Raw genomic sequence first — 26906 nt, forward strand, 5'->3', positions numbered from 1 at the left:
AGAATAATTTATTCCAGTGGCCATGAAGGCAGCTGAAGCATGTGCTGTGGAGTGCTTAGAGCTTGGTTAGACATTGAAGATGTTAAGGTCATCTGTTGCATCCTGAACTATCATTAGTCATTTTGACTTTCGTCTTGCCCTTGGAATCTGATGACTCTGGAAGAGAGAACAAGGCCAATGACTGAGCAGTTCTACTTAAATCTAATTTATGCCTGAACCCAAAGACTTCATTGATATGATTTTACCATTTTTACCTTCTTTTAGAGGCAGCTTCACTTCAAATGTTCATATATATATATATATATATATATATATATATATATGTATATGTATACACTATATGCTATTTGTACCTGAGCTGAGGTGGGACCTTCCAAGCTCATATTAGTCAGATTAGTCACAATTGGGCAGTCTACCTTGACCCCACCATACTGATGCCATTTTGGCCTACTGAAAGTACAAAGGACAAAAACTAACCATTTGATTTCACAGTTAAATAGTTGTCATAAATTGTTACATAGTGATAGCAAAATGAACGAACCTATATATTTCCTGTCATGAACTTCTGTTTTGTTTATTCAACAAGGAGTATAATGTTAGCATTATCAGATGTTTAAATAACAACAATTACAGTCCTTGTTTTCTTTCCCAAATTTAGCTCTTGATAGTTGTTGGGAAATTTTATTTTTTATGGACAGAAAGAAATGGTAATGTGTAGAGTATGGTAGTTTTTGTGAGAGCAATAGCCTTCTGAGAAGAACAGAAGTAATATACAAAGATCAATGACAAGGTGAAATGAGATTAATAGATCTTATTTAATAAATTGCATTTCATCTGTGTCCTTATGTCTTGAATGTTAAATAAATTAAATCTTGTCCCCATAGAACCTAGCTTCTATGGAAGAAGAAGGCATAGATATCTGGAGATTTATGGCCATTTAAAATATTCATAGATCTCATTAGGTTGACATCTTCTGTTTCAAAAATAAGCAGTTTGCCTCTGCGGTCTGCCATGTGGATTAGCGAAAGAAGTTGAATATGAGGAAGGCAAGGGACTTTATTATTCTAAAGAAGACAAAAGACTATGGACTGTGCTTCAAGGAAGTATCCAGGCCAAAGAAAAAATTTTAGTGACCTGCTGAGTATATATCATGTTTGTATTTCTCTTAGTAGGAAGTAAAAAAAAAAATTCAGAAAATACAAACTCATCTTTGACTTAGAGGAAGAAATTAAAAGAAAGGGCTATCGTGATTGAGCTCTCTTCTCCAAATGAATTGGGAGAATGAAGTTTTTCTTGAAAGGGTAGAAGTGCTTTAAGGAAGAAGCAAGAAAAAGGATGTGGAAACTGAGGAGAGTTCTTACCTATGTCATGAAGGTGGACAAATGTGATGTAGGAGAAGACTTATGGAACATTTGGAGCTATTTGATATACAAGGCTCTCCATTCAGAATGTGGACCATCTGTGCCAGCTGGAGCTTCTTGTGCTCCAAGAAATAGTGATGTTAATTCACAGGTATAATCAGGTGAAAAATCATCCATTAATGGTCAGAGGAGGAAGAGATTATGATGGTGGTTGGTCAGCCTCTACTGCATTCAAACTCTGCTTCAGAGAACGCAACTCTGATGGGCTGGCCATGTTGTTTCAGTGCAAAACGTATGCTTGCCAAAAAGACTGTTTTATGGAGAACTCACACAGGGCAAGTATTCACATGGTGGTCAGAAGAAGCAATAGAAGGACACTCTAGGTCTTTCTTAAGAACTTTGGAATTGATTATATGATGTGAGAGATATTGGTACAGGACCTTTCAGCATGGCATGCCCATATCAGAGAAGGTGATGTGCTCTATGAACAAAGCAGAATTGAAACAGCTCAAAGAAAACACAGCACGTGTAAATTTAGAGTTATCCACCCCAATGTTCACATCAACTATTTGTGCCTGACTTGTGGTATAGCATTCCAAGCTCATATTGATTTGATCAGCTGCAGTCAGAGACATTGACACTTGACTCTAGCATATGGTGTCATTTTGGTTCTCTTGGACAACAAAGGAAAACAACCAAATCAGCTATTTTTTGACATATAAGTAATGAAAAAAAATAGCTCTCTTTTTGAAAGGATATGATGAAGAACTTCCCCTTAATTTGCCAAATGATTCTTGACACAAATGATGCTACTAGAAGGAACCTAAAAAACATCATTATGGCATCATAATAAAGTTCTAATTAAAAAGAAAACATAAATTTTCTTTTTCATTACAACTGTGAATGAAAGGGATTCAGAATAATTAGGCAGATTTGGGAGATATGAATACAATGTTCTGAAAAAACTGGGACAGCAGATTTTGGAATTTTGTATCTTGTCTTCAAATATGGTAATGATGGACTCTTCGTCAGAGATTTGAGTACATATAATAAAAATTATTAAAATGTATTTGCTTAGGATCTTGACAGTGTAATCAAGAGGCCTTTAAATTGAAAAGAGAGAACTGGCTATACAAAGAAAATGGCCTGCATTGATCTGACAAATGAAGTGCTCTAGTGATTATCAGGTACAATACAGAAAAAGAAACAATAGAAATGTTTAGTAATTCTTGGGAAACTATCAAAGAAAGATAAAATCCAGGATTTTAGATATTACAGAAATAGATAATTTAAAAGTAATTAATAGTGAACTAGAGGTCTTCATGTAGGAGGAAAATTTGACCTAGGTGGGGCTTGGTGCAACATATATATATATTCACACAGACATACACACACATATTTACACACACATTCATGACTAGAGTGTAGCTCTTGAAAGACATACCTTAATCAGAAGGAACACAATACTTAAGAGTGAGGATAGGAGATGGGGTTTAGTAGAACTCTACGTTAAGATATATAGGAAGTCTAGGGCCTATATAGTAGAGAAGCTTGATGGAAAACATTTGGGTGATGATCGTTGAAGGAATACAAGAACTGGTATTTTGGAGGGTATATACTATAGACTGTCTTGAAAGCATGGGAATCTGATATTGTACCAGTTGGGGACTTAATTTGTCCAGACATCTGCCATTGCTGTCTTTCTGTCAGAAGCAGAATAACTAATGAATTTGGGAGTTGCCTTAATAGTAATTACATCTGTCATCAAATGGTATGAGGGAAAAGGGAACTGCTACTGTGGATTTGATTCTAAATAACAAGAATAGGCTATTGAATAAGAAAATACAAAAAAGTTGGAGGACAAGTCGCTGCTCCCTTACAGAGTTTGTGTGTGTGTGTGTGTGTGTGTGTGTGTGTGTGTGTGTGTGTGTGTGTGTGTGTGTGTGTGTGTGTGTGTAGAAGAATGAAATACTGAAAAGGGAAGCTGAAATTATCTTCATGTAAAGAACTGCCTAAAGAGACCTAGATTTGAGAAATTCTGATTTTTTTAAAAGACCTGTTTAAAAAAGTGGAAGAAAACATAAGTGACTGAGGATGAATATGAAAAACTAGCATTCCCTTATAATAATGGTATCAGAAGTAGGTTCTCGAACTGAGCTGATGTTGACAATGAGTGTTTGAACAATAAAAGCTGATTTTATGTTTTTTTAGGGGCAGAAGGAGTATTAAAGGATAGGATTATTGCTTAAGGTTAGTTAGGTTAATAATGCTAGATAATTGTGAGATGGTTGAACTGCTGTTTCAAGGAAAGAGAAGAAAAGAGAACAAAGAAGAGAAGTTGAAACTAAAGTTTGGAGATAATAAGATAACAGCACCCTTAGTGAATTTAACTCACAAAATCTGGATGAACTACAGGCTGGAGTACTGAAAGAATGTACAATTCATGAGTCCCTGTTGGAGATCTTTGTAAAAAGATTCTGGAGTTTAGGAACAATGTTTCATATCTTAGGCCAGGGCAAATATTGTCCCAGTTTTCAAAACAGGGAGCAGGATATACAAGCTGTAGACTGGTGCAGTGAGCTTGACTTTATTTCTAGATAAAATTTTAAAAGATAGTTACAGGAACGTGTGAAAACTTAGGGAAACAGGAAGAAATGAAAGCCACCATAGCTTCTTCAGGAACAAGTGATGACAAACTAACCACATTTCACTTTTTAACAGGAATAACTAGAGTGGTCAAACAGGGCGTTTTAGCAAAACATTTTGCAGTTTTTCTCATGTTATTCTTAGAGACACTTGCAACTTCTGCTTTATTTAGAGTGACCTAAAGCATACTATATTTTGTTCCACCTCCTTATTTCTACATTTTCTGCTCCATTGTTGTTTTAAGAGCCTTTATAGTATTTGCTGAAATATCTCCTTTCTCTGGGGATTTTGACTCAGTTTCTCTTATTAGGAAGTATTTATTAATTTTGATCTCTCCTTTCTCTCAGTGTTAGTTCATTTCTCCTCAGTCAAATTTTATTTGTAAGTCACTGGGTTGATTTTTTTTCCCCCATGATATCCTTGCTTTAAATGAAAGTTGTTTTCTTTGTTTAGCCCAGAACTCCTGTGCCTCTTCAAATTCTCCACCTGCAAATCTTGTTCTTCCCTCTGGGACTGTAAATAAATTGATATTGCTTGCTGTGGAGTATATAAATGTGTACACACATTTATTTTAATAGTTAAGACCTCTTTCCCTCCACTTGTTAGGATCTTTGTTTATTAGAAGATTATGCCCCTTCCCTTACAGAATGTGAGCTAACATTCCTATCTAGAAACCCAAGAGAAAAAACCTCATGTAGATTTCATAAGGCTTTGGATCATCATTCCAAGTGAACAGTCCAAGGTCATTTAATAGGAGGCACTCACTGGCAATTTAAAAAGTAGAACTCCCTTGGAAGATTCCTGCCCATGTTAATTGAGTGGTGATATCCTATAAATGTTAATTCTTTATTGCTTTCTTTTACTTTTGCCTCTAAAAGGAGTTGAGAAAATCTCTTCCCTTTTTCTTCAACTTCATAGTTCAGTGTTTACCTAGTACCAAATCATCTCATAGCTCCTGGTGTCATAGATAAGATCCTCTGTAACTACCTTGTTAGCTGATGTTGAGTAAATTAAAAACCATTCCAATCTCATATTCTCATGCTCGTTGACCATTTGTTACGCTCAAAGATTCCAAAGTGTAGATTTGGAGGTGGAAATAATAGATAGCATTCTGTTATCTAACAGTCATCATCCTGGCACCTTCCTAAAAGGAGAACATCACCAGAGATGGAATGTTTTTCTTATAAAAAAGAGAGAGTTGGGAAGGCTCTCTCAAAAGCAGAAGGAGAAGTAAAGGGGAAAAGGAGGAAGAAGAAGAATCTGGAGAACTTTGCTATCTTCCCCCAGTTTGAATGCAGATTTGGAGGTCTGAAGCATGTCATTCTAGCCTGTCCCACACATCTCAGATTGGTCCTAAAAAATATCCTATAATAAATCTCTTTTGGAAATATAAATTTTGTTCTTGAATTTCTTTCTTTTCCTCTTCCCCACTATAAAAAACAGGTTATCGCATAATCATAGTAGCATCGATTTAGTTCTGAAAGAAACCTTTGAGGCCAACTATTCCAGTCTCCTTATTTTATAGATAAGGAAACTGAGGCCCAGATAAGTAAAGTGATTTCCCCAGAGTCATTAGTAAGCATGTATTATCTGCTGGGCACTGTGCTAAGCACTGGGGATACAAAAAAAAAAAAAAAAAAGATGCTTCCTTCGAAGAATTCACAATCCAGTGGGAGAGACAATTTACAAATAAGCTACATACAGGATAAACAGGAAATAAGAAACAGAATGAAGGTGCTAGAATCAAGAGGTGTTGGGAAAGGCTTCTTGAAGAACCGATTTAAATGAGACTTGACAAGTCCAGGAATCCAGGAGAGTGAGATAAGAAAGTAGAGCACTCTAGGCTTGGAGACAGCCAGTGAAAATGCCTGAAGTTGAGAGAGAATGTCTTGTGTGGGGAACAGCCAGGGTGCCAGTGTCACTGGATTGAGGAGATTTGGGAGCTTAGAGGGAGGGAGGGTAAGGTGTAAAAACAAAGGAAAGGTGAGTAATAGGGTTAGGTTATGAAGGACTTTGAATGCTAAACCGAGGAATTATAATTTTGTAATTGATCCTGGAAGTGATAGGGAGTTACTGAAGTTCATCGAGTGAGAGTGTGTGTGTGTGTGTGTGTGTGTGTGTTATGGTGAGGCCTGTGCTTTAAGAAAATCACTTTGGTGACTGGAGGATGGACTAGAGTGAGGAGGGACTTGAAAGAAGAATCAAGCTGGCTATTGCAATAATTTAGGCATGAGGACCTGCATGGGTGGTGGCAGTATTAGAGACATGTTGCAAATGTAAAGTGAACCGGTGCTGGCAACAGATTGGATATGTGGGGATTGGGGTGGGAGCAGGGTGAGAGAGACTGAGGAGTTGAGTATGACACTTTGGTCACAAGCCTCAAGGACTCCAAAGTTAACTCAAAAATTTTGTACCTAAAATTGCATTAAGCACTGTCATCTAGTGCAGTCATAAGCTGTGGAAGAGGGGGTTGAGATGAGGGTAGGAACAATAGGCTGATGAGTTAGTATTTAGTTTTGGGATTTTTTTTTCTGTAAAATTTCCTTTGTAGCAAACTCTTTCAGTTTTCCACTTGCTGAACTGTTGAATTGCAGTGTTCTTGGTATTTGGGGTAGTTGAGGAAGAGCTTCACTCTAGGTTACCTCTGTCATCTGTATTTTTTTTACAATTGTTTTTAATAGTATATTGCTTATAATGGTGTTCCGATATTAAAGCACTGTTTTAAAAAATTCTAAGAGGACATCACCATATGTCCTTTTTTCAACTAAGGAGAGATAATTTTTAAATGAATAACATGATTGGAAGAGGCTTTTTTTTAAATCTCAAGAGTTCAAGTTTTTAAAGTCCAAGGCATAATATTTACTGTTTCACTCTCACTTTCTGTCGTTATATTTAGTGATAATAATGATTTAGTATTTTTTTCCAATATATCATTCCTTTTTTCTTTTTCTTTTTTTTTAAAATTATATGTCCTGCCCTCTGATTATAGTCTACTGGTTTACTTAGGGATATTTGTTTTATGAAAGGAATATTTACTGACATCTTTTTTTACTTTTATGATAACAATGAGTAACAAGTAACTCTGTACAGTTAATAAAGTGGCCCATTAAATTGACTTACACCTGTGTTATAGTTGATTTTTTTCCCCTCTTGTATACATAGGAAGTCTTTGGAACTTATTTACGTTTTCAAGACACAGCTGGCTCTGAAACTGCTACAATGCCTGAGAGTAACAGATGTGCCTCATTTTTATGGACTACCTTCCCTGGAGAGAACATTACAAGGAATGGTTCACATCACAGCAGTCCCAGGGTGGAGTTCTCATTCTACTGTAACTGAGCCATTCTCCATTTGTACAAAATACCTGTCAGGCCTTCTTGAGGTAGATTATTCTTGTAATGGTTGTTTAGTATCATTATTCCTATCTTGAGTATTTGTTGTGTGTTGATTTTTGAAAACTTTCACAATAGCTACATGTGATAACTTTTAAAGATGTGGGAACTAGGACTTTGAATTTAATTTTTTTTATTCAGGATTGCACATTAATTAGTTGCAGATGAGAATGAGATCACAAAACTATAATAGACATAACCCATTTTAATCATCAGATATAGAGATACTTTGTATCTTCCCCATTTAAAAAACACTTAAATTTTAGGATTCTTTTGTTTATCTTTAATATGGTGTTACTGAACAATTAGTTGCCTTTTAAAATAAGTTAGTAGTATAAATATTGATAATTTAGTTGAATAGATATTCAGTCTTTAACTTAACATAGAGGATCTGAGTTCAAATGTCACCTTAGACACTTGACACTCATTAGCTGTGTGACCTTGGGCAAGTCACTTAACTCCAATTGCCTCATCCTGGATCATCTCCAGTCATCCTGATGAATATCTGGTCACTGGATTCAGATGGCTCTGGAGGAAAAGTGAGGCTGGTGACCTGCACAGCCCTCCTTCACTCAAAACAAAGTCAAGTGCAAGTCATGTCATTATTTTTCTGATGGCATGGTCTTCTTCAGCAGCGAAGGACAAACACACACACACACACACACACACACACACACACACAGAATATGACTTAAGTGAAGGAGAAAGAAGAGTTTTGCCATTGGATTGGTTTCAAGTTTGTATAATTTCATTGCATTGTTACACAGTCTTTCATTTAAAGTCTGACCTGCAATATTTTGCTCTTAAACCCAATAATGTTTTTGTTACTTCTTCAGTACATCGAGAATGTTCTATTCTTTTCAGAATTCTTTTAGTAGCCAACAAACTCTTAGTTACCCTGTGCTAATCAATGAAAATAGTCCCTAAAATAGCTCAACTACAATAGATTTGTTTGCTTACTTAGGGAGGAACGTTAATAAATCACTTTGAGGTTCAATTTCAAGTTCAAATATATTTCTTAGTAACGTTTATTCCAAGTATCTTTGGAATAAATAATCTTTGGATAATTTCTGACAGAAATAGGAGATGCCAAGTTGATAAGTACCCAAGTAGAGGGAAAAAAATGTAATCTTGTTATGGTCACACATGTTGTACACTATGATAACAGGACATTCTGTATGGCATTCCAAATTAAAAGTGATTGTGACTGAACTTTGAGAAATCTAATAGGATTAGTTACAGTCAAAAGATCCTATCCATCTCTTTAAAACAGAACAATTCACATTTATGTTGCAGTTTAAGTTTATACAGAACTTTCTTCATAAAAAATGTTGAAGGTATATGTAGTGTAAGTGTTATTATTCTGATTTTAGAGATGGGGAGACTGGTCTTGTTACAGGTGTTTTTGCAAAGGTCGTACATAGTTATGAGTATTGACACATCAGTTATGTGGAGAGTTGGATTTAGTCTCCTTATCTGGGGATCAGCCTTGTTTCCTCTGTGACTTTGCATATTTTACTTTAACTTTTCTAGTCCTTAGTCATTTGTCAGCAAAATGAAAAAGTTGGATGGACTATATTGTGCTGGATGGCACAGAGGACACTGTGCTGTATCTGGAATCAAGAAGATCTGAGTTCTAATTCAGCCTCAGATACTTACTAGCTATGTTACCTTGAGCAAGTTACTTCTCCGTGTCTCAGTTTCTTCATTTATAAAATGGAAATAATAACAGTAATAACCTCCCAGGATTTTCATGAGGATAAAATGAGATAATATTTGAAAAACACTGTGAAAACCTTAAAGATTTATATAATTGCCAGCTAGTATTATTATTAGATGATCTCCAACATCCCTCAAACTCTAAAATCTTTATCTTTACGATGTGCCCAGTGTCAAAGAACTAGGAATTGTTGTAGCTTGTTTTTAAATGTATATCTCTTTATTCCCAGTCTAGTGTTCTTTGTATCTCTTCATCTTATTAAAAATTATAATGATGGATCATGTTTTTATATTATTTTACATTGTGCAAAACACTTTCCTCCCAACAACATTGTGTTGTGGGTAGTATTATTTTATCAGGTGAGGAGACTGCTAGAGAAATGAAGTCATTTACTCAAGGTTATATGGTCAGTAAGTGGAGAAGCCAACATTTGAACCTCTATCTCCTGACTTGAATCTAGTATTCTTTCAATCAACTGTGGTTCACTTTTTCTGATATTTAAGTGACATTTAATATATAGGTCCAGTTAAATAGTATTTGTTTAAATAACTAATTGATGTTTCATGATTTTAACTTAAGTAAGAATCAGGTTGAGGGTATGAGACTTAAGCAATGTGACAAGTATATTTTAAGTCACAATATTATTAATTGTCCCAAGATTCTGTGAGAGGAGGATACCATGAATCTTTTACCCAAATTCTAAAGGAAAAGTACATTTCAAAAGAATATTCTCTCTTTATGTAATCAGGATTTAATTCACTGACCTCAGTATAATTTTGTTTTCTTTTCTTTTATACCAGTCACAGTAAAGCTACCATGAGATTGTTTTATATTTGATTTTCAGGTCATTTCTTCCTTCTATGTGGAGCGGGGAGGAACTGCCATGTCCTTCATGGGAAAGGGTGTCACAAAGAGCACGGTTCTTTGCTTGTTACATTTGTCCCATGAGATGATGAGTCAGGCCAATATCTTGGTGAGAGCCCTCAAAACTGCCCTTAGCTTGTCATCTGTAGAGTTTGTTTAAAAAACAGAAATGCTACAAGAGTTCTGATGGTTGGTTCTTACATGAAACATCTCTCTAGTCTTTTCACTTTTATAAAACAAAGTGATTTTCAGTTAAGATAATATTTAGAATTTGGAAATGCTTAAATAAATATGTGTTTAATTTGAATTTTGTTTTTAAAAGTAATAACTGCATTCAGTAGAATAATTCAGTTTTAAATGATCATATTTGGAAAAATATACTTGTAATTTTAATTATAAATCTGAGTGCCTGGTTTTTAAAAATGTTTTACTGAAATGACATTTTTTATAAGCAGTGCTGAATATTGTTTATTACCTTTTTGTTATTTTTAAAAGTAGAATTAATTATTTTACATTCTCTTTCCTTCTTTGTTGGACACTTTGAAAATTAAGATTTATTGAAGCTTATTTTTCTTTTTTTTTAAATATAGGATTGGATTTCAATGTGGTCCTTGCCTTATGACAGTAACAATGAGGAACAAAATCTTACCCAACAGGGACTGGCTTGGTTGATTCCATTATGGGTTGATAGGGATCCAGAGGTTAGTATAAAACTAGGATCTCAACTTTTGGGGGGTTTTTTTGTTTATCATGTGTGAAGGTATAAAAATAAAAAACATTTCAAATGCAGAAATATATCAGTGACTGTACTTAAATGTAAATATATACATACATGCACATGCACGCACACACGCACACACACACACACACACACACACACACACGTGTGCTCAGGGGAACTCACACACATATCTCAGCCCAAGCCTTACCTGGGTGTTGTTTTGGCTATGATGGCTCAAAGTGAGCCAGAAACCCTGAGGGTCTTCCCCTTCCAAATTGATTTTTTGTTTTTTGATTAATTTTTGATTAATTAAATCTTAATTATTTATTTAATTACTTAATTAAATTAAATTAATTAAATTAATTAAATTAAATTCTTTGCCTCATTTCTCACCTAGTCTTAATCAGTGAATGGGTATTGCCTCAGTCAGATTGAGACCTGGGAAAGACCTGAGCTTAAAAAGGCCAAAGTCTCCCATTACATCCAGGGCTGTCTCCAGTTGTCCTGATCCATATCTTGCCATTGGACCCAGATGGCTCCAGAGGAGAAAATGAGTCTGGTGACTTTGCACAGCCATGCCTCACTTAAATCCAATTCATTTGCATGTCATGCTATCAACTTCCTGATGTCATGATTCTCTTCTGGAACAAAGGACAGACAACAACATATACACACTTACATATTTATACATATAAACACTGTATAAAAACCATATGTATATACACGTATACATATACGCACATATATGTAGTATATATGCCCTGTATACACAGACACAGACACATACATATACACACATATACACAAATAGACACACACACATTTGTACACTTATTACATATATATTAAACTAAAGGGATTCCTACAGGAAACCCCAACATGCAACCTAATTTATAGCATTCTTTATTAATAAACATTTTTTCCATTTGGAGACTCATCTTCATACTGAAGTTAACTGTATCATACTACTGCTTCCAGGACTGTCTCTTCTCAGCTGTTACTATTCTATGGGACTATTTTCCTTTCTAGTCCCTTTCTCAAAATATTTCTTCCTGCTACCCTCTACTTCCTAAGACATCTGTTCCTGCTGCTGTGATTTGAGTAGGAGTCCCCTTCAGTGTTGGCTGGGATATAGGAATACTGGTACACCGATCCTCTGTTGATGAAGCTGTGAATTATCCAAGTCTTTCTGAAAAACAGTGGGGAATTGGGGAATTATCAGAAAAAAGTGACTAAAATCTCGGTTTGATCCAGAAATATCAGCTCTAAGCATCTACCCCAAGAAGGTCAAAGATAGAAAGTTTCCACAAATATTAGGGTGTTCATAGCAGCAGTTTTTGTGGTGGCAAGGAAGTGCTAACTAAAGAGGAAATTGATAAATTGTGGTAAATGAATGTAAAGAAATATTTTTGCACCTTATGAATGGAAATCAAAGAAACATAAGAAAACTTGTATGATTTGATGTAAAAAAGCAAAAGAAAGAAAGCAACAAATACAATGACAACAATATAAATGAAAAAGAACAGTAAAACAGAGTGCCTGTAAAATCATATAATTCAAAAAGAAAAAAACCTTCACCCCAGAAGACTACTACTAGAGGAAGAATGTGGAATGTTGCATGTACTGTTTAACACAGTTGATAGCTGGTTTTACTGAATTTTACTTTTTTTCTTAAAAAAAGGTCTTTGTCGCAAGGGAAGACTCATTTGTTAGGGGAGATGAGGAGATATAATCAGATTTTAATGTGTTATAAAAATAGAGGAATAAGTAAACTTTTTTTTAATTTTAGAAGAAAAAATAATACCCAGCTTTAAAAATCAAAGCCTCTAAGTAGTGTTTATAAATTCTCATTTTTAAAAGGCTTTCTATAGGTAATGTTTTTAATGTTTTAATCTTTCAACATTATCTGGGGATATGATATTTATCATTTACAACATTTTGCATTATAGCAGAATTTATCATTTTTTATGTGATTTCATTGTGAAAAACTTATGCCTTCATTCATTGGAAATTGGGATTCCTTCTTATTTGTGCAAAAGCTTTTTCAATTTCCTTTAATTGATATTTTCCATTTTATCCTTTGTAGCCTCCTATGTTCTTTGTTTGGTTAAGAATTCCACCCAACCCCACTGTGAAAGACATCTCCATCCATTTTCCTACTTTTTTATGATATGTATTTTTATTTTTAGGTCATATATCCATTTGTAATTATTGTGGTATAAGGTGTAAGATGCTGGTCTAAAGCTATTTTTTTTGCCAAATTGCTTTCTGTTTTTCCCCAGTACTTTTTTTCAGATAGATAGTCTTTCCCTCAAGTAGTTTGTATTTTTTGGTTTATCAAAAAGCAGGCCATTGAATTCTCTTATTTCTAATTCTTGCTTTTCTGTTCTATTCCGCTGCTTTACTTTTCAATATTTTAACCATTATCTAACAGTTTTTTGATGATTATTGCTTTATATTGCAGTTTGTAGTCATTAAGTATTATTTCTCCATCATACTTATCTTTTTTTATTATTTCCTTTGAGATTCAAGCAACATCTTCTTGCTTGAAATTAATTTTGTAATTGGTAGTTTAAGTATTGTAGTGCATTTATTTTATTGGCATATGCTAATTGTGAACAAAAACTCTTCTTCCAATTATTTAAATTTTCCAAATTCTAATCACATAAGCCTTGAGTATGTTGTGGTAAGATTAAATCCTAAATATTGAATGCATTTTGTAGTAATTTTGAATGGTATTTTTCCTTTCTATTATTTCTTCTTTGTTTTTGTTATTGCTCCGAAGAAATGCTCTTGATTTTTTGGGTTGATTTTATATCTTTTTATTTTACTAAAGCTTTTAGTTGTTTCTGTTTGATTCTTTGTTCATTTACTAGGGTCCTGATTGTAATTTAATGAAAGGGTAAACTGAGGCAATTCTTCCAGAAAGATAACATTTATTGATAGAAGCCTGCTGCTTGTCAGTAAAGAGGTCAGTGGCTTACCAAAGACCCTAAGCAGATGACAGCTTCTCTTTTATAGGTTTTGGACATTATAGAACAAAGAGTAGGACAGGATAGAGGACCTCGGGGGATTGAGGACATGATTGGTTACAAAGCTGAGGCACAGGGAACAGCATGATTGGTTGGAAGTTTGATAATGGGGACTAACAATGACCTTACCCCCATATTCTCTTCTATCACAAGATTAAGAAGTGCTCATTATTGTAAAGATGGTGTAAAGATATTAGACCCAACTCCCTTATTTTCACATATATCCCCTTTGGTCAGTTAAATTCGTTGAGGCAAGAGTTAGATCAGTGATTATCAGGAGAGCTGGATTTTTAAACTTAACTCATTACAGACCAGCTGAATCAGAGACAAAGAACCACGACAAACAATTACTGGACAAATTAATTAATTCTAAATAGAATCAATTAAAAAAATACAGAATCAATATTAATCATCTCGCTTGGGTCATCTTTGTGAACTCTTATGTCTGTCCAGATAGGAAAGTTTTGTCTCCTTATTTATATTTGTGATTTTAATTTCTTTTGCTTTCATAGCATTTCCAAAACAATTTTGTCACATAACAGTGGTAAAAGATAGTACAACTTTGCTTTTCTCCTTTTATTGCTTTTTTTTTAATTGGAAAGTTCTAATATTCATCCATTGCTAATAATGCTAGCTTTTGGTTTGAGAGATATACTTTTAATCATATTTTTAAAAGTTTCTTCAGTGACCATGCTTTGTAGAGTTTCTGGTGTAAATTACTGTTGTACTTTGTCAAATGATTTTTCTATATCTATTAATATAGTCAGATAGTTTGGGTTTTCAAAATGATTATGAATTATGTTAATTATTTTAAGGAGGTTGAAGCACTCTTAAAAATCAGTGCCAGAGTACCCTTAAAATTGTGACCTGTAACATGAATTTCTTTTCTGCATATTTGTTTAGTCTAACTATTCTTCCTTTCTTCATTGTCTTAGGTGCTATTCTGTATGACATGTATAGGAATGGTAGAAAGACTAACTCATTCCCACTAAGAAGATTAAGAACACATATTGCCCATTGTCCATGTAGATACCTTAATAAACAATAATAGATTCCTCCGTGATTTTTGGAAAAATATAATACATTAGTCAGCTTGTGAAAACTGTTTTTAGTTATTTATATTTGTTTAGGTAGCAAGCAGTCTAGTAGTTATTTAACATATGTTCTTAAATAATGATTTAATTTACATGTTCTATTTTCAGTTAGTTAGTCAGGAAATATTTATTAAGTGCTTACTATCTGCCTAGCACTGTACTTAGCTCTGGGGATATAATTACCGGAAAAAAAAAAAGAAGCAGTCTCAGTCTTCAAGAAGCTTACAGTCTAATGCAGGAAGACAACACACAAAAGGAAGCTGAAAAGGAGGGAGTAACCTGCCTGCAGACATTATGGAGAAATCCAAAAGAGTACAGCCAGATGGGAACTGCATGAATGCCTACTCTGTGTTCCCACCTTAAATGGAGGTTTTTAGAGGAACTCTTCACTTTGCCCTCCACTTAGAGGGGTCCCAAGAACAGATGGTACTGATGATGTGTGAATACCAAGGCTAATATGATCTTGCAGAATGAGGAGGTTCCTGAAGGCATGGTGGAGAAGTCCAAACAGGAACAGCTGATTATGTTAGACTACTTGACCTAGGTTCATAGTTGTTCTGTTCGAAATATCCTAAAACCTGTAGAAATTGATAACAAGGTAAGATTGTTTAGTTTAACACATTTTTATTTCATTAAATAGGTCAGGTTCACTTCCCTGGCAATAGGAGCAACTCTGACTTCTGATAAACATGGATGTATTGCCTTAGCCAACAGTTGTCAAAACATCTCTGGTGGACTTTGGGCCATGGTGGTGAACATTCTTCTGGATCATTCAGAATGTAGTATGGTTCGCAGAGAGGTATGTCACCTATTTTATTCATTTATTTCATTTGAAAGTTTATTAATTCAGTAATTTAATCTCATTGACAACCCACAAAAATGGAAATTTTTGGCTTTTTCTCTTTGAAACATCATTTAAAATTTGATCGTAGGTGGTATAATTCTTGGTGCTTTGTACTTTATATAATTCATGATTGAAGTAATATTTTCTGATGCTTTAATAACTGCTATTTAATGCACATTAGAGACTACTGATCCTTCTTGTTGTGGTAGAGGGGCTTATGTAGGTTAATGAACTATGAGCTACACCATAGCTTGGCTACCCAAGATGGACAGGTCAGAGTGGAGAGTGCCGACAAAAGGGGATCCACTAGAGAAGGAAATGGCAAACCACCCAAATATCTTTGCCAAGAAAACTCCACAGAGACTATTAAAGTGATTAAAGAGATGACATCAGAAGATGAGCCTCTCAGATCAGAGTGTATTCAATATGCTAATGGGGAAAGATGGAGGTTAACTACAAGTGGTTGTGGTACTAATAAAGTGGTTAGGCCAAAGCCCAAAGGAAACTCAGCTGTGGGTGCTTCTGGTGATGAAAGGAAGGTCTGATACTATAAAGATCAATATTGCATAGGAACCAAAATGTAAGATCTGTGAACTAAGGTAGCTGAATGTGGTCAGACAGGAGATTGAAAGATTAAACATCAACATCTTAGGTGTCAGTGAATTTGAATGGATGAGAATGGGTGAATTTAATTCAGGTGATTATTACATATACTATTGTAGGCAATAATCCCTTAGAAGAAATGGAGTAGCCCTCGTAGTTAGTAAAAGATAAGAAAAACAGTACTGAAGTATAATCTCAGACATGACAGAATGCTATCTATTCTAATCCAAGGCAAACTGTTCAACATCACAATACCTATGAGAAGATCTTCAAGAAATCACACACACACACACACACACACACACACACACACACACACAAATTCACATTCATCTTAGGGGATCAGAATGCCAAAGAAGGAAATCAGAAAATAATTGGAATAACAGGCAAGTTTGGCCTTGGAGTACAAAATAAAGCATGGCAGGGACTAATAGAATTTTGTCAAGATAGTTCTCTAGTCATAGCAAAAACTCTTTTTCAATAAACCCAAAGATGACTCTACACATCAACATCACCATATGGTCAATATGAGAGATTGATTATATACTTTGCAGCCAAAGGTGGATAACACATTCTGGAGCTAAATGTGGCTCAGATCATGAGCTTCTTGTTGCAAAATTCAGACTTAAATTGAAGAAAGTAGGGAAACCATCAGATCATATAGCTATGACCTGAACAGCATCCTTTATGAATGTGAAGTGAAAGTGATGAATATATTTAAGGGGTTAGATCTGGTAGATTGAGTGCCTGAAGAGCTATGGATAAAGCTTTGCAATATTGGTCAGAAGGCAACAACAAAAACATTCCAAAGAAAAGGAAGAGCACGAAAGCAAAATAGCTATCTGAAGAGTCTTTATAAATAGCTGAAAGAAGGAAGGGGAAAGGAAAAAGAGAAAGATGTACCCAACTGAATGCAAAATTCCAGAGAATTGCAAGGAGAGAGAAACTTTTCTTAGAGCAATGCAAAGAAATTGTAACACAATAGAATAGGAAAGATGAGATATTTTCAAGAATATTAAAGATATCAAAGGGAAGTTTCATGCAAAAATGGACATGATAAAAGACAAAAATCATAGGGATTTAACAAAAGCAGAAGAGGTTAAGAAGAACCAAAGAACTACACAAGAAAGATCTGAACATCACTGCTAACCACTAGCTGTGGTTACTGATCTAGAGCCAGACCTCTTGGAAAATGAAGTCAAGTGGACCTTAGGAAGCTTTACTAACAATAAAGCTAGGGGAAGTGATGGAATTTTAGCTGAGTTATTTAAAACCCTTAAAGATAATGCTGTTAAAGTGCTACATTCCATATGCTAGCAAATTTAGAAAACATAACAGTGGCCACTGGATTTGAAAAAGATTGATGTATATCCTAATCCTAAAGAAGGACAGTACTAAGGAATGTTTAAATTAACAATCAGTTGCACTCATTTGACATGCCAGCAAATTTATGCTTAAGATTCTGCAAACTAGGCTTCAATGATACGTGAATCAAGAAATACCAGAAGAGCAGGCTGGGTAATGTTCAATTTTTTTTTTGTTTTTTTAAATTTTATTTATTATTTAACAACATTCAGTTCCACAAGTTTTTGAGTTTTAAATTTCTCCCTTTCTCTCCTTTCCTCCTCCCCAAGACAGTGTGCAGTCTGATACAGGCTCTATATATACTTGCATATTAAACATTTTCACATTAGTCATGTTGTAAAGAATTATAACTATTGGAATGAACCATGAGAAAGAACAAACAAAAGAAAACAAAACAAAAAAGAGAGAGCAAATAGTATGCTTTGATCTGCATTCAGACTCTATAATTCTTTCTCTGAATGTGGATAACATTTTCCATCATGAGCCTTTTGGCGTTGTCTTAGAACCTTGCATTGCTGAGAAGAGCCAAGTCTATCAGTCATCACACAGAGTAGCTGTAACTGTGTATAATATTCTTTTGGTTCTGCTCTCCTCACTCAGCATCAGTTCATGTAAGTCTTTCCATGTTTTTCTGAAATCTGCTTGCTCATCATTTCTTATAACACAGTTGTACTCCATTCTATTCATATATCGCAACTTGTTCAGCCATTCCCCAATAAATGGGCATCCCCTCAATTTCCAATTTTTTGCCCCCAACAAAAGAGCTACTATAAATATTTTTGTACATGTGCGTCCTCTTCCCATTTGTATAATCTCTTTGGGATACAGGCCCAGAAGTGTTATTGCTGGGTCAAAGGGTATGCACATTTTTATAACCCTTTGGGCAGAGTTCCAAATTAGAGCAGGCTGATTTTCAAAAAGTACGAGGAACTAGAGACCAAATTGCCAAAATTCACTGGACTGTGGAGAAAGCAAGGGAGATCCAGAAAAAACATCTACTTCTGCTTCATTGACTACACTAAAGGCTTTATGTGTGGATGACAGTAAAATGTGGCAAGTTGTTAAAGAGATGGGAGTACCAGACCATCTTGTCTCCTGAGGAACCTGTGTGCAGACCAAGAAGCAATGGTTAAAACCAAACATAGAACAAGTGCTTAATTTAAAATTGGAAAAGAAGTATGACAAGGTTGCATATTGTTACCCTATTTATTTAACTTATACGCAGAGTACATCATGTGAAATGCCAGGCTGGGTGAATAAAAAGCTGGAATTAAGGTTAACCAGGAGAAATATCAACAGTGTCAGATATGCAGATGAGACCACTCTGGTGGCAGAAAGTGCTTTATGAAGGTGAGAAAGGAGAGTGTAAAAGCTAGCTTGAAGCTTAACACCAAAAAACCTAAGATTTTGGCAACTGTTTCCATTATTTCCTGGTAAATAGAGGGAGAAGAAATGAAAGCAGTGTCAGATTTTAGATTCTTAAGCTCAAAGCTCACTGCGGACTTGAAAGGAAAGCTGTGGCAAATCTGGACAGCATACTAAAAAGTAGAGACATCATCTTGCTCACAAACGTCAGTATTGTCAAAGCTATGGTTTTTCCGGTAGCAATGTATGACTGTGAGACGTGGACTATAAGGAAAGCTCCACAGAATCAGTGCTTTAGAATTGTGGTGAAGAAGACTTTTGAGAGTCCTTTGGACAGCAAGGAGGTCAAATCAGCGAGTACTTAAAGAAATTCAGGTTATTTACTGAAAGATCAAATGCTGAAGTGGAAACTTAAGTACTTTGACCACATAATGAGAAGACAAGAAGGCAAAAGGAAAGGGGGATGTCAGAGGATGAAATGGATAAATAGTGTCATGGAAACAACAAACATAATGAACTTGGACAGAGTTTGAGAAATAGTGAAGGATAGAAGAACCTGGCATGCTGTGGTCCATAGGATCGTGAAGAACAGTAAAAGACTACAGAAGACTAAGGTGATACATACTCAAGTGTTTACATTAACTCGTCTCTAAAACATAACGAAGTTGTTTAATGCCTATTAATATAGATCCATCTCGATCTTGGGAGAATACCATATTAGCATTTTGGTTAATCATATCATTTCATTCAGGATTTTATATTCATTGTAAAATGTATATAATTTTTTGTAAATAGGGTTTTTTTGTTATTTTCTTTTTACATTTCTTAGATTGCTGTCTGTATTCCTCTGTCTTTCCCCTCCCATACATCCATCATTTATAATAAAGAAATTTTTAAAAGAGGAAGAGGAGGAAAAGAAACTCAGCAAAATCAAATCAATACTTAGGAAAAAAAATCTGATGTTAAATTCAGTATTTTACATCCATGGTCCCTCACATGTGCGAAGGAATGGAAGGAGGTGCCTTTTCATATCTCTTCTGTGGGACCAGCCTTGTTTTTTATAATTTCACAACATTCCTCTTCAAAGTTTTGTGGTTGTTCTTTCCACATACATTGGTGTTAATATTGTTTTCCTGGTCCTGCTTGTATCACTTTGAAGCATTTTATGTAAGACCTTCCACAATTCTCTTTATTCATCATGTTCATCTTTTTCTTACAGCACAATTATATAGTATTATATTCATGCATCAAAATTTATTTAGTTATTCCCCTGCCACTGGGCAATCTGCCTTCTTTGTGGTTCTTTGCTAACATCAGAAATGTTACTATAAATATTTTGGTGTATTTGGAGACTGTTTTTTTACTCAATGATCTTCTTTAGGTATATGCTTAGTAGTAAGATCTCTTTGTCAAAGTGATTCTACCAAACTATATAATTTTACAAGTTCTGTTCAAAACTAGATCTGAGAATGGTAACATATTTAAACAGCTCTAGAATTGCTTATTTTTAATGCTTCTTTACCCTTTATTTTCAGTAAAAAAAAATTTGATTTTTTTTGTTACTTAGCCATTGTATACTGTGCAATAAAGTTATCTATTTCATGCATTCATGGTGTTAGTCTTGGAAAGGATATTATTCTAGCCCCTTCACTTTACTGCTGATGAAACTGAGAGATTAAGTGAATTAATGATCATGTAGAAAATTACTGCCAGGATCCAGACAAGAAAGCAGTTTTCTTGATTCTCAATCCAATGAATTTTTCAGTACACTATGCTACCTTTTTATGACTTTTATTTGTTTAAAAGTCTGGAGCAAAAACTGATGGTATTTTTTTTACTAAGCTGATATCTTTGCCTAGATTGTTTGTTTTCAATTTATCCTTTGTGTGTCATTTGCCTATAGTAGTTTACATGCTGTCTCCTTTAGACACTATGAGCTCTTTTCTGTCTTTTGCCTTTCTTTGTATCCCCAGTGGCACAGTGCCAGACGCATGCTGTTGTTTTTGTTCAGTCATTCAGTTGTTTCAGACTCTTTGCGAACCCTGTATGAGGTTTTCTTGGTAAAGATCCTGGAGTGGTTTTCCATTTCCTTTTCCAGTGGTTTAGGACAAACAGATGTTAAGTGACTTGTCTAGGATCACACAGCTAGTGAGTGTCTGAGGCTGGATTTGGACTCAAGCCTTCCTAACCCAGGTCCAGAGTTCTCTCCATTGAGTCACCTAACTGCATAGTTGTCTCTGTCTGAAACATAATAGGAGCTTAGTAAGTGCTAGATAATTGACTGACTAACTAGTTCAACCATCTCATTACATAATTGTCAACACTCAGATCCTGAGAAGTTAATTGACTTGTTTAAGGTCACATAGGAGTTGGTATTTGAATCCAAGTCCTCTGACCCCAAATTCAACACTCTTTCCATGACACCATTCTGCTTCCCTATGTAGGAAGTGTCAGCTCATATTCAAGTTCATTTTTTTCTGATTTTAAGCCTAGCAGATATTCCATTCAAACCAGGCATATACTTCAGTACATTCCATTAAAGAGATTCTTTTCTCTCGTAGATCTGGCTGATTTTTTAGAAATTTTGTCCATTCTGGAAAGTTAAAGTTGTGAGATATTTATCGATTGTCTGTCTGCCTATCTATCCATCCATCCATCATCTATCTATCTATCTGTCTGTACATATTTTTATAGTTGTTCTGAGCCAGACATGGAATTAGAATGAAATGGGACACTAATAGATCATTTAGCTTTTAACTATAGGAGATTTTGCTTATGAATACAATGATATTTAGCAATACTTCAGCATTGAGCCAGATGGTACAGGCCCTCACGTTTCCTCATTTGCCGTGGTGACATAGAAAAATATGTCAAGCCTGAGGAGCCTCAGTTTCTTATATTTTGGTATTTTTTACTTAGGCAACCAGGAAACTATGTCAACTGGTTGAGCTTTAGTCTTTTGAACCAATTAAGTCTCAGGGACAGTTTTCTTGTCTTTTAGTGAAAAACTAGTCTAGCCTGTGTGTAATACATGTTATTCTTACAGTGGTGAATGTACTCATTCATTTGAAAATGAATTAAATGTATATCTAAAGGTGCTTGAGGTAATAATAACCAATTCTATATTTGGGGGTCAGTCACTTTTGTATGCTCTTTTATTTAAGAATTATTTGATGTTACAGAGATTTTTGTTAGGTTTTAGAGCTATATATACGTAGATATACATGTATATGTATATCTACATATATATTAGCTTTAGAATTACTGTCTTAATTTTTTTTTCTGGGATAAATATTGAAGTTAGTTGACATCTTTTGAGCCATGCATTCACTAATTGAAAGTGAAAACATGATATTTTAATTTTGGCTGCGTTCACTGAGTAAGTTTTGATATGTATGATATTAATTTTTATTTCATTTTCATATTTGAAGTGAAGTATTTGTTGAGAGGACATTTTTATGCATACGTAGTATTTTGATTTTAGAAAACTGACATGTAGTAACTAAATGATTCTTAGTAGAGATAATATTTTTTAATTTTTGTTTTGAAAATACTTGATATTAAAAGAGGAAAAGGAAATTGGCTGAGCAAAATGATTGTGGTTTTTTTAGGTTATTACATATAAAATTATATTCTTGATAGCCATGAGCCTTAAGTTGTAAATTTTATTTGCAATTGATCTGTGATATGCTTGGTTAAGAAATTTAGTACACATTGGTGACTTCTGATATGACAGCAAGATGGCAGTGTTGATGTTCTCTTCATTTTTTTAGGCTGCATTTATTCTTCAGAACCTGTTAGTGATTCCATTGCCTACAGATGACAACCATGATTATTCTTGGCATGTGAGTAACTATTAAAAACATATTAATGTGGTCCTGATAGATGAAAAATTTTCAATGGTATTTGTTTCATTATAAAATAAATTTAAGATGTTGATTGTTATGAAGACTTTCAAAAACAGATTTAGATGAGGTGATAATTAGCTAAACATTCTTTTGGATGCTGCAGATAATATTCTAGCTTTTTAACAAGCAAGATTTTAAAATATTCTTTTCTTTCCAAAGTACTTTGCAACCAAAAGGAAAAATTCGAAAGTAACTATGCAGTGTGTATTGTTAATAAACTTGCTTTTATAACTTTTTTGGAATATAATAGTTTGATGCTGGATTCCCATTAGATAGGTTAGTGTGTGGTCTAGATTTGAATTCAGCATTAATGTAGCTCCTAACACTACTAGATAATTTTAGGGATATAAACCAAAAATAATGTAAAGCCCTTGCTCTCTGTAGCCTCACTGGTAGAAAGCAAACTATATTTCTGTCCTTTTACCTATCCAAATGGTACTTATCCTTCAATGTCCATCTCAGTCTTGGCTTCATCTTTTTATGTTCACTTTTTGCTGACTACTAGGGACACAAAGACACAAATGAAACAATTCCTATATTCAGCAAGCTTACCTTCTACAGTGGGGATATAATATGAACACAAATGACAGCATAGGGAGAATTGAGAGAGATAATAGCTAGGGTGATCAAGGAAGTCTTCACTGAGAATGTAGAACCTCAGCTGAGTCTTGAAGGAAGATAAGAAATTTAGATACGAAGATGAGGAAAGTTCATTCCAGCCATGCTTGCTGGTTTGTGTGAATGTTGTGATGAATTCAGCAAATATACTTTGTTGTTTAGTAACTTTTAGTTGTGTCTAACTCTTCATGATCCCTTTTTGGGGGTTTCATGGCAAAGATACTGGAGTAGTTGGCTATTTCCTTCTCCAGCTCATTTTACAGATGAGGAAACTGAGGCAAAGTTAAGTGATTTGCCCAGGGTCACACAACTAGCAATTGTCTGAGGCCAGATTGAACTCAGGTCTTCCTCACTCCAGACACTTTATTTACTGTACCACTTAGCTTTGCCTGAGTTCACCTCAAACACTTAGTAGCTGTACGACCCTGGGCAAGTCACTTAACTGTTGTCTGCCTTATTTTCCTCATCTGTACAATTTAGATATTAATATACTTCCCATGGTAGTTGTCAGGATAAAATGAGTTAATATTTGTAAAGTACTTTGCAAACCTTGAAGTGATATATAAATGTTAGCTATTATTATTATCATTACTACTACTTTTTATTTAACCTATTTTCATTTAGTAAAACTATTATCTGCACATGTTACTTAAAAGTAATAAAACTAATTTAGAAAATAAATATATGCCATGTTGATCTGAATATAAGCTATACTCCTTTAAAAAAAAAGACAAGTTTTAGACAAACCAAATGGGAATAAGGAGAATAAAGTTTGTAGGTGGACAAACAGAATATATTGGGTACCTCAAAAGTCTTAGTTCAATTTTAAGCATTTGAAACTTGAGACAGTTTTAAGTTTTTGAAGCCAAAAACTGCACTAAGACTTTTGGAATATCTAATATGTTTTATGTTGTTGGGTTGTTTTCCAGTAATGTCTGACTCTACGTAACCCCATTTGGGGGTTTCCTGGCAAAGATACTGGAGTGCTTTGCCATTGTCTTTTCTGTCTCATTTTACAGATGAGAAAACTGAGGCAATCAAGGTTAAGTAACTTCTCCAGGGTCACACAGCTAGGAGGTTTCTGAGGCCAGATCGGAAGTCAGGTCTGATACTCTGTTCATTTTGCCACCTAGCTGCCCCTGTTATCATTGTCCTTTTCCCCCACATAATGTTAGATTTATGTTACTCCTGCCATTGAAACAAGAGCCTTAAAAACCAAAAGCTTCTTCATTTCTGCCCCAAATTGCTGAATATGCAAGGATAACTTATCTTGATTTTCCTCATAATAGCTTTTCAAAAACCATTAATAAGGCCCAAGGAATATTTTACTGTATATCTACTTTCCTCCTTAAGCTTCTTTTTACATCCATTTTATTCATTTCTCATCCAGATTGGGGAAGGCGGTTAGGCAAAGTTCTCTCTAGCTGACTGAAAGAGCTCCTCCTATACCTCTCCTAACTACAGGAAATACCAGGGTCCTTCATCTAGCCATCTAGTCACCCCAAGGCCCTCTTTCTTACTCACTTCCCTTTTTCCAACAAAGATGTTAAAATCACTTTTAAAAATTAATTGATCATGATGACATTATAAATAATCTCTGCCAACCATACCAAAAATTCTGGGTCCAGCATAACTCTGGCCAGTTGAGTGTCAGGTTTAAGAAAGTGATGAGATACTTTTTGACCATCAAATGCCATAAACAACTTTACTAATAATATTTAAAAATATACAAAACCTCAGTAAGAGCAATTAAAACACTGTTCCTCAGCACTTCAGTGAATTACAAACAGTAGTAGTAGGTCAGAAGTGTCCCTGCAAGCCAGTGAATGGCAAAACCTATGATTAAAGTTCTGTTAAAACCTCTGATACCAATTCCCCAAGTGCTGGGGGCAGGAAGGAAGCTAAGTGACCTCCCTTTCCCCTAAAGGACAAGTAAGTCTACATAAAATAGGGGTTGTTACTACCACGGTGATTCCCATTCATCTATATATCAAAATCATTCAAGATTCCTTGAAAGATATAATGACAGAAGTAACCCTGTTCGTTGACTCTGACTACAAACATCAGGAGAGGCATAAAAAAGAGTGCATGCTGCCCTATTATATTTACCTTTACGAGGTGCAAAGTCCAGGTTGAAGAGGGATTCCTTGTGGATGGTGAGGTCCTCTAGGAGTTCCTATTTTGTAAATGATATTGAGCAGATCACATCAAGTGCTGTAACTTTGCAGAACCTTCTTGAAAAGGTCTGTAATCACTTCGAGTTTAGCTGACCACCAATACAATAAAGACCAATGAGATAAAGAAAGTTTATTGCCCAAATTATAGATTGCATTTGGATTGAAAGCCTAGATAGCTTTTCCATTAGTATTAATATCTGAAGCAAAAGGCACACACAGAAGAACTGGACTAATTGTTGAATAAAAGGGTTGTCTTTGGGAAATTATGAAGTTTTTTTTTTTATTGACTCCAAGATTCTCATCAGAGCAGTGACCCATCTTTTTAATATCAACATTCTACCAGTATTACTGTATAGATGTCAATAAGACATTGACTGTAACAGTTTCCAAAGATTTAAAAATGAATGTTTTGTACAGGGTAACGCTAGGTATTGATAGACTACAATAGAAGCAACAAGAAACTGAAGAACAAGGGTAAAATATGTCATGAAATAATTGGAGAGAGAGAGAGAGAGAGAGAGAGAGAGAGAGAGAGAGAGAGATATAGAGATAGAGAGAGAGAGAGCGCTGATTGCATCATGAGGGCAAGGACTAATTAAGTCCCCAGAGGACTTCACTGGAGCTATTAAATCTCCTCAGGATAAGTACTACCTGTAATACTTCATTGTTGAAAGAGATAATGTTTATAAAGCTTTTTGCAAATATTAAAGAAATCCTAATGATGTCTTTCTATATTTATAATTCTCATGTATGTCCATGTTGATTGCATCATAGGATCATATTATATTAGTGTACCAAAATTTATTTAACATTTACGTGTTGTGGAACAATTAGGTGACTTCCAGTTTTTTTGTAATTGGGGAGCCATGGATAGAGCATCACACCTGGAGTCAGGAAGACCTGAGTTTAAATCCAGCCTCATACATTTTACTAGCTGTGTGACCCTGGGCAAGTCACTTAACCCTGTTTTCCTCAGTTTCCTCCTCTGTAAAATGAATTGGAGAAAGAAATGGAAAACCAGAAATGGGCTCTTGAACAGTAGAACGTCATGACTGAAGCAACTGAACAACAGCAAATAATACTATTATAAAAATCTTTCAACATTTTGTGGGGTTTTCTTTTAAACAAGACTCAAAGAATATTCTCATCTATGGAATGATTGGGGTAAAGGATATAATTATTTTAAAATTTATTGT

The 26906-nt window shown here is 34.8% G+C and overlaps 1 protein-coding gene across 4 annotated transcripts in view; it reads left to right on the plus strand.

The window, feature by feature from the left end:
* Positions 1 to 26906, plus strand: part of RTTN (rotatin) — a 216018-nt gene that overhangs the window by 108881 nt on the left and 80231 nt on the right. For all 4 annotated transcript variants that reach the window (XR_011966004.1, XM_072604121.1, XM_072604122.1 and 1 more), the window contains exons 28-32: positions 7170 to 7389; positions 9964 to 10092; positions 10574 to 10684; positions 15471 to 15629; positions 22781 to 22852. Coding sequence is in view for 3 of the 4 variants with exons in the window: in XM_072604121.1 (XP_072460222.1) it covers positions 7170 to 7389; positions 9964 to 10092; positions 10574 to 10684; positions 15471 to 15629; positions 22781 to 22852 (691 nt within the window). In the remaining variant the exon portion in view is untranslated. The remainder of the gene's footprint in view (positions 1 to 7169; positions 7390 to 9963; positions 10093 to 10573; positions 10685 to 15470; positions 15630 to 22780; positions 22853 to 26906) is intronic.

This window comes from Notamacropus eugenii, chromosome 4, assembly GCF_028372415.1.
Source record: "Notamacropus eugenii isolate mMacEug1 chromosome 4, mMacEug1.pri_v2, whole genome shotgun sequence".
In the NCBI taxonomy this organism is placed as follows: Eukaryota; Metazoa; Chordata; class Mammalia; order Diprotodontia; family Macropodidae; genus Notamacropus; species Notamacropus eugenii.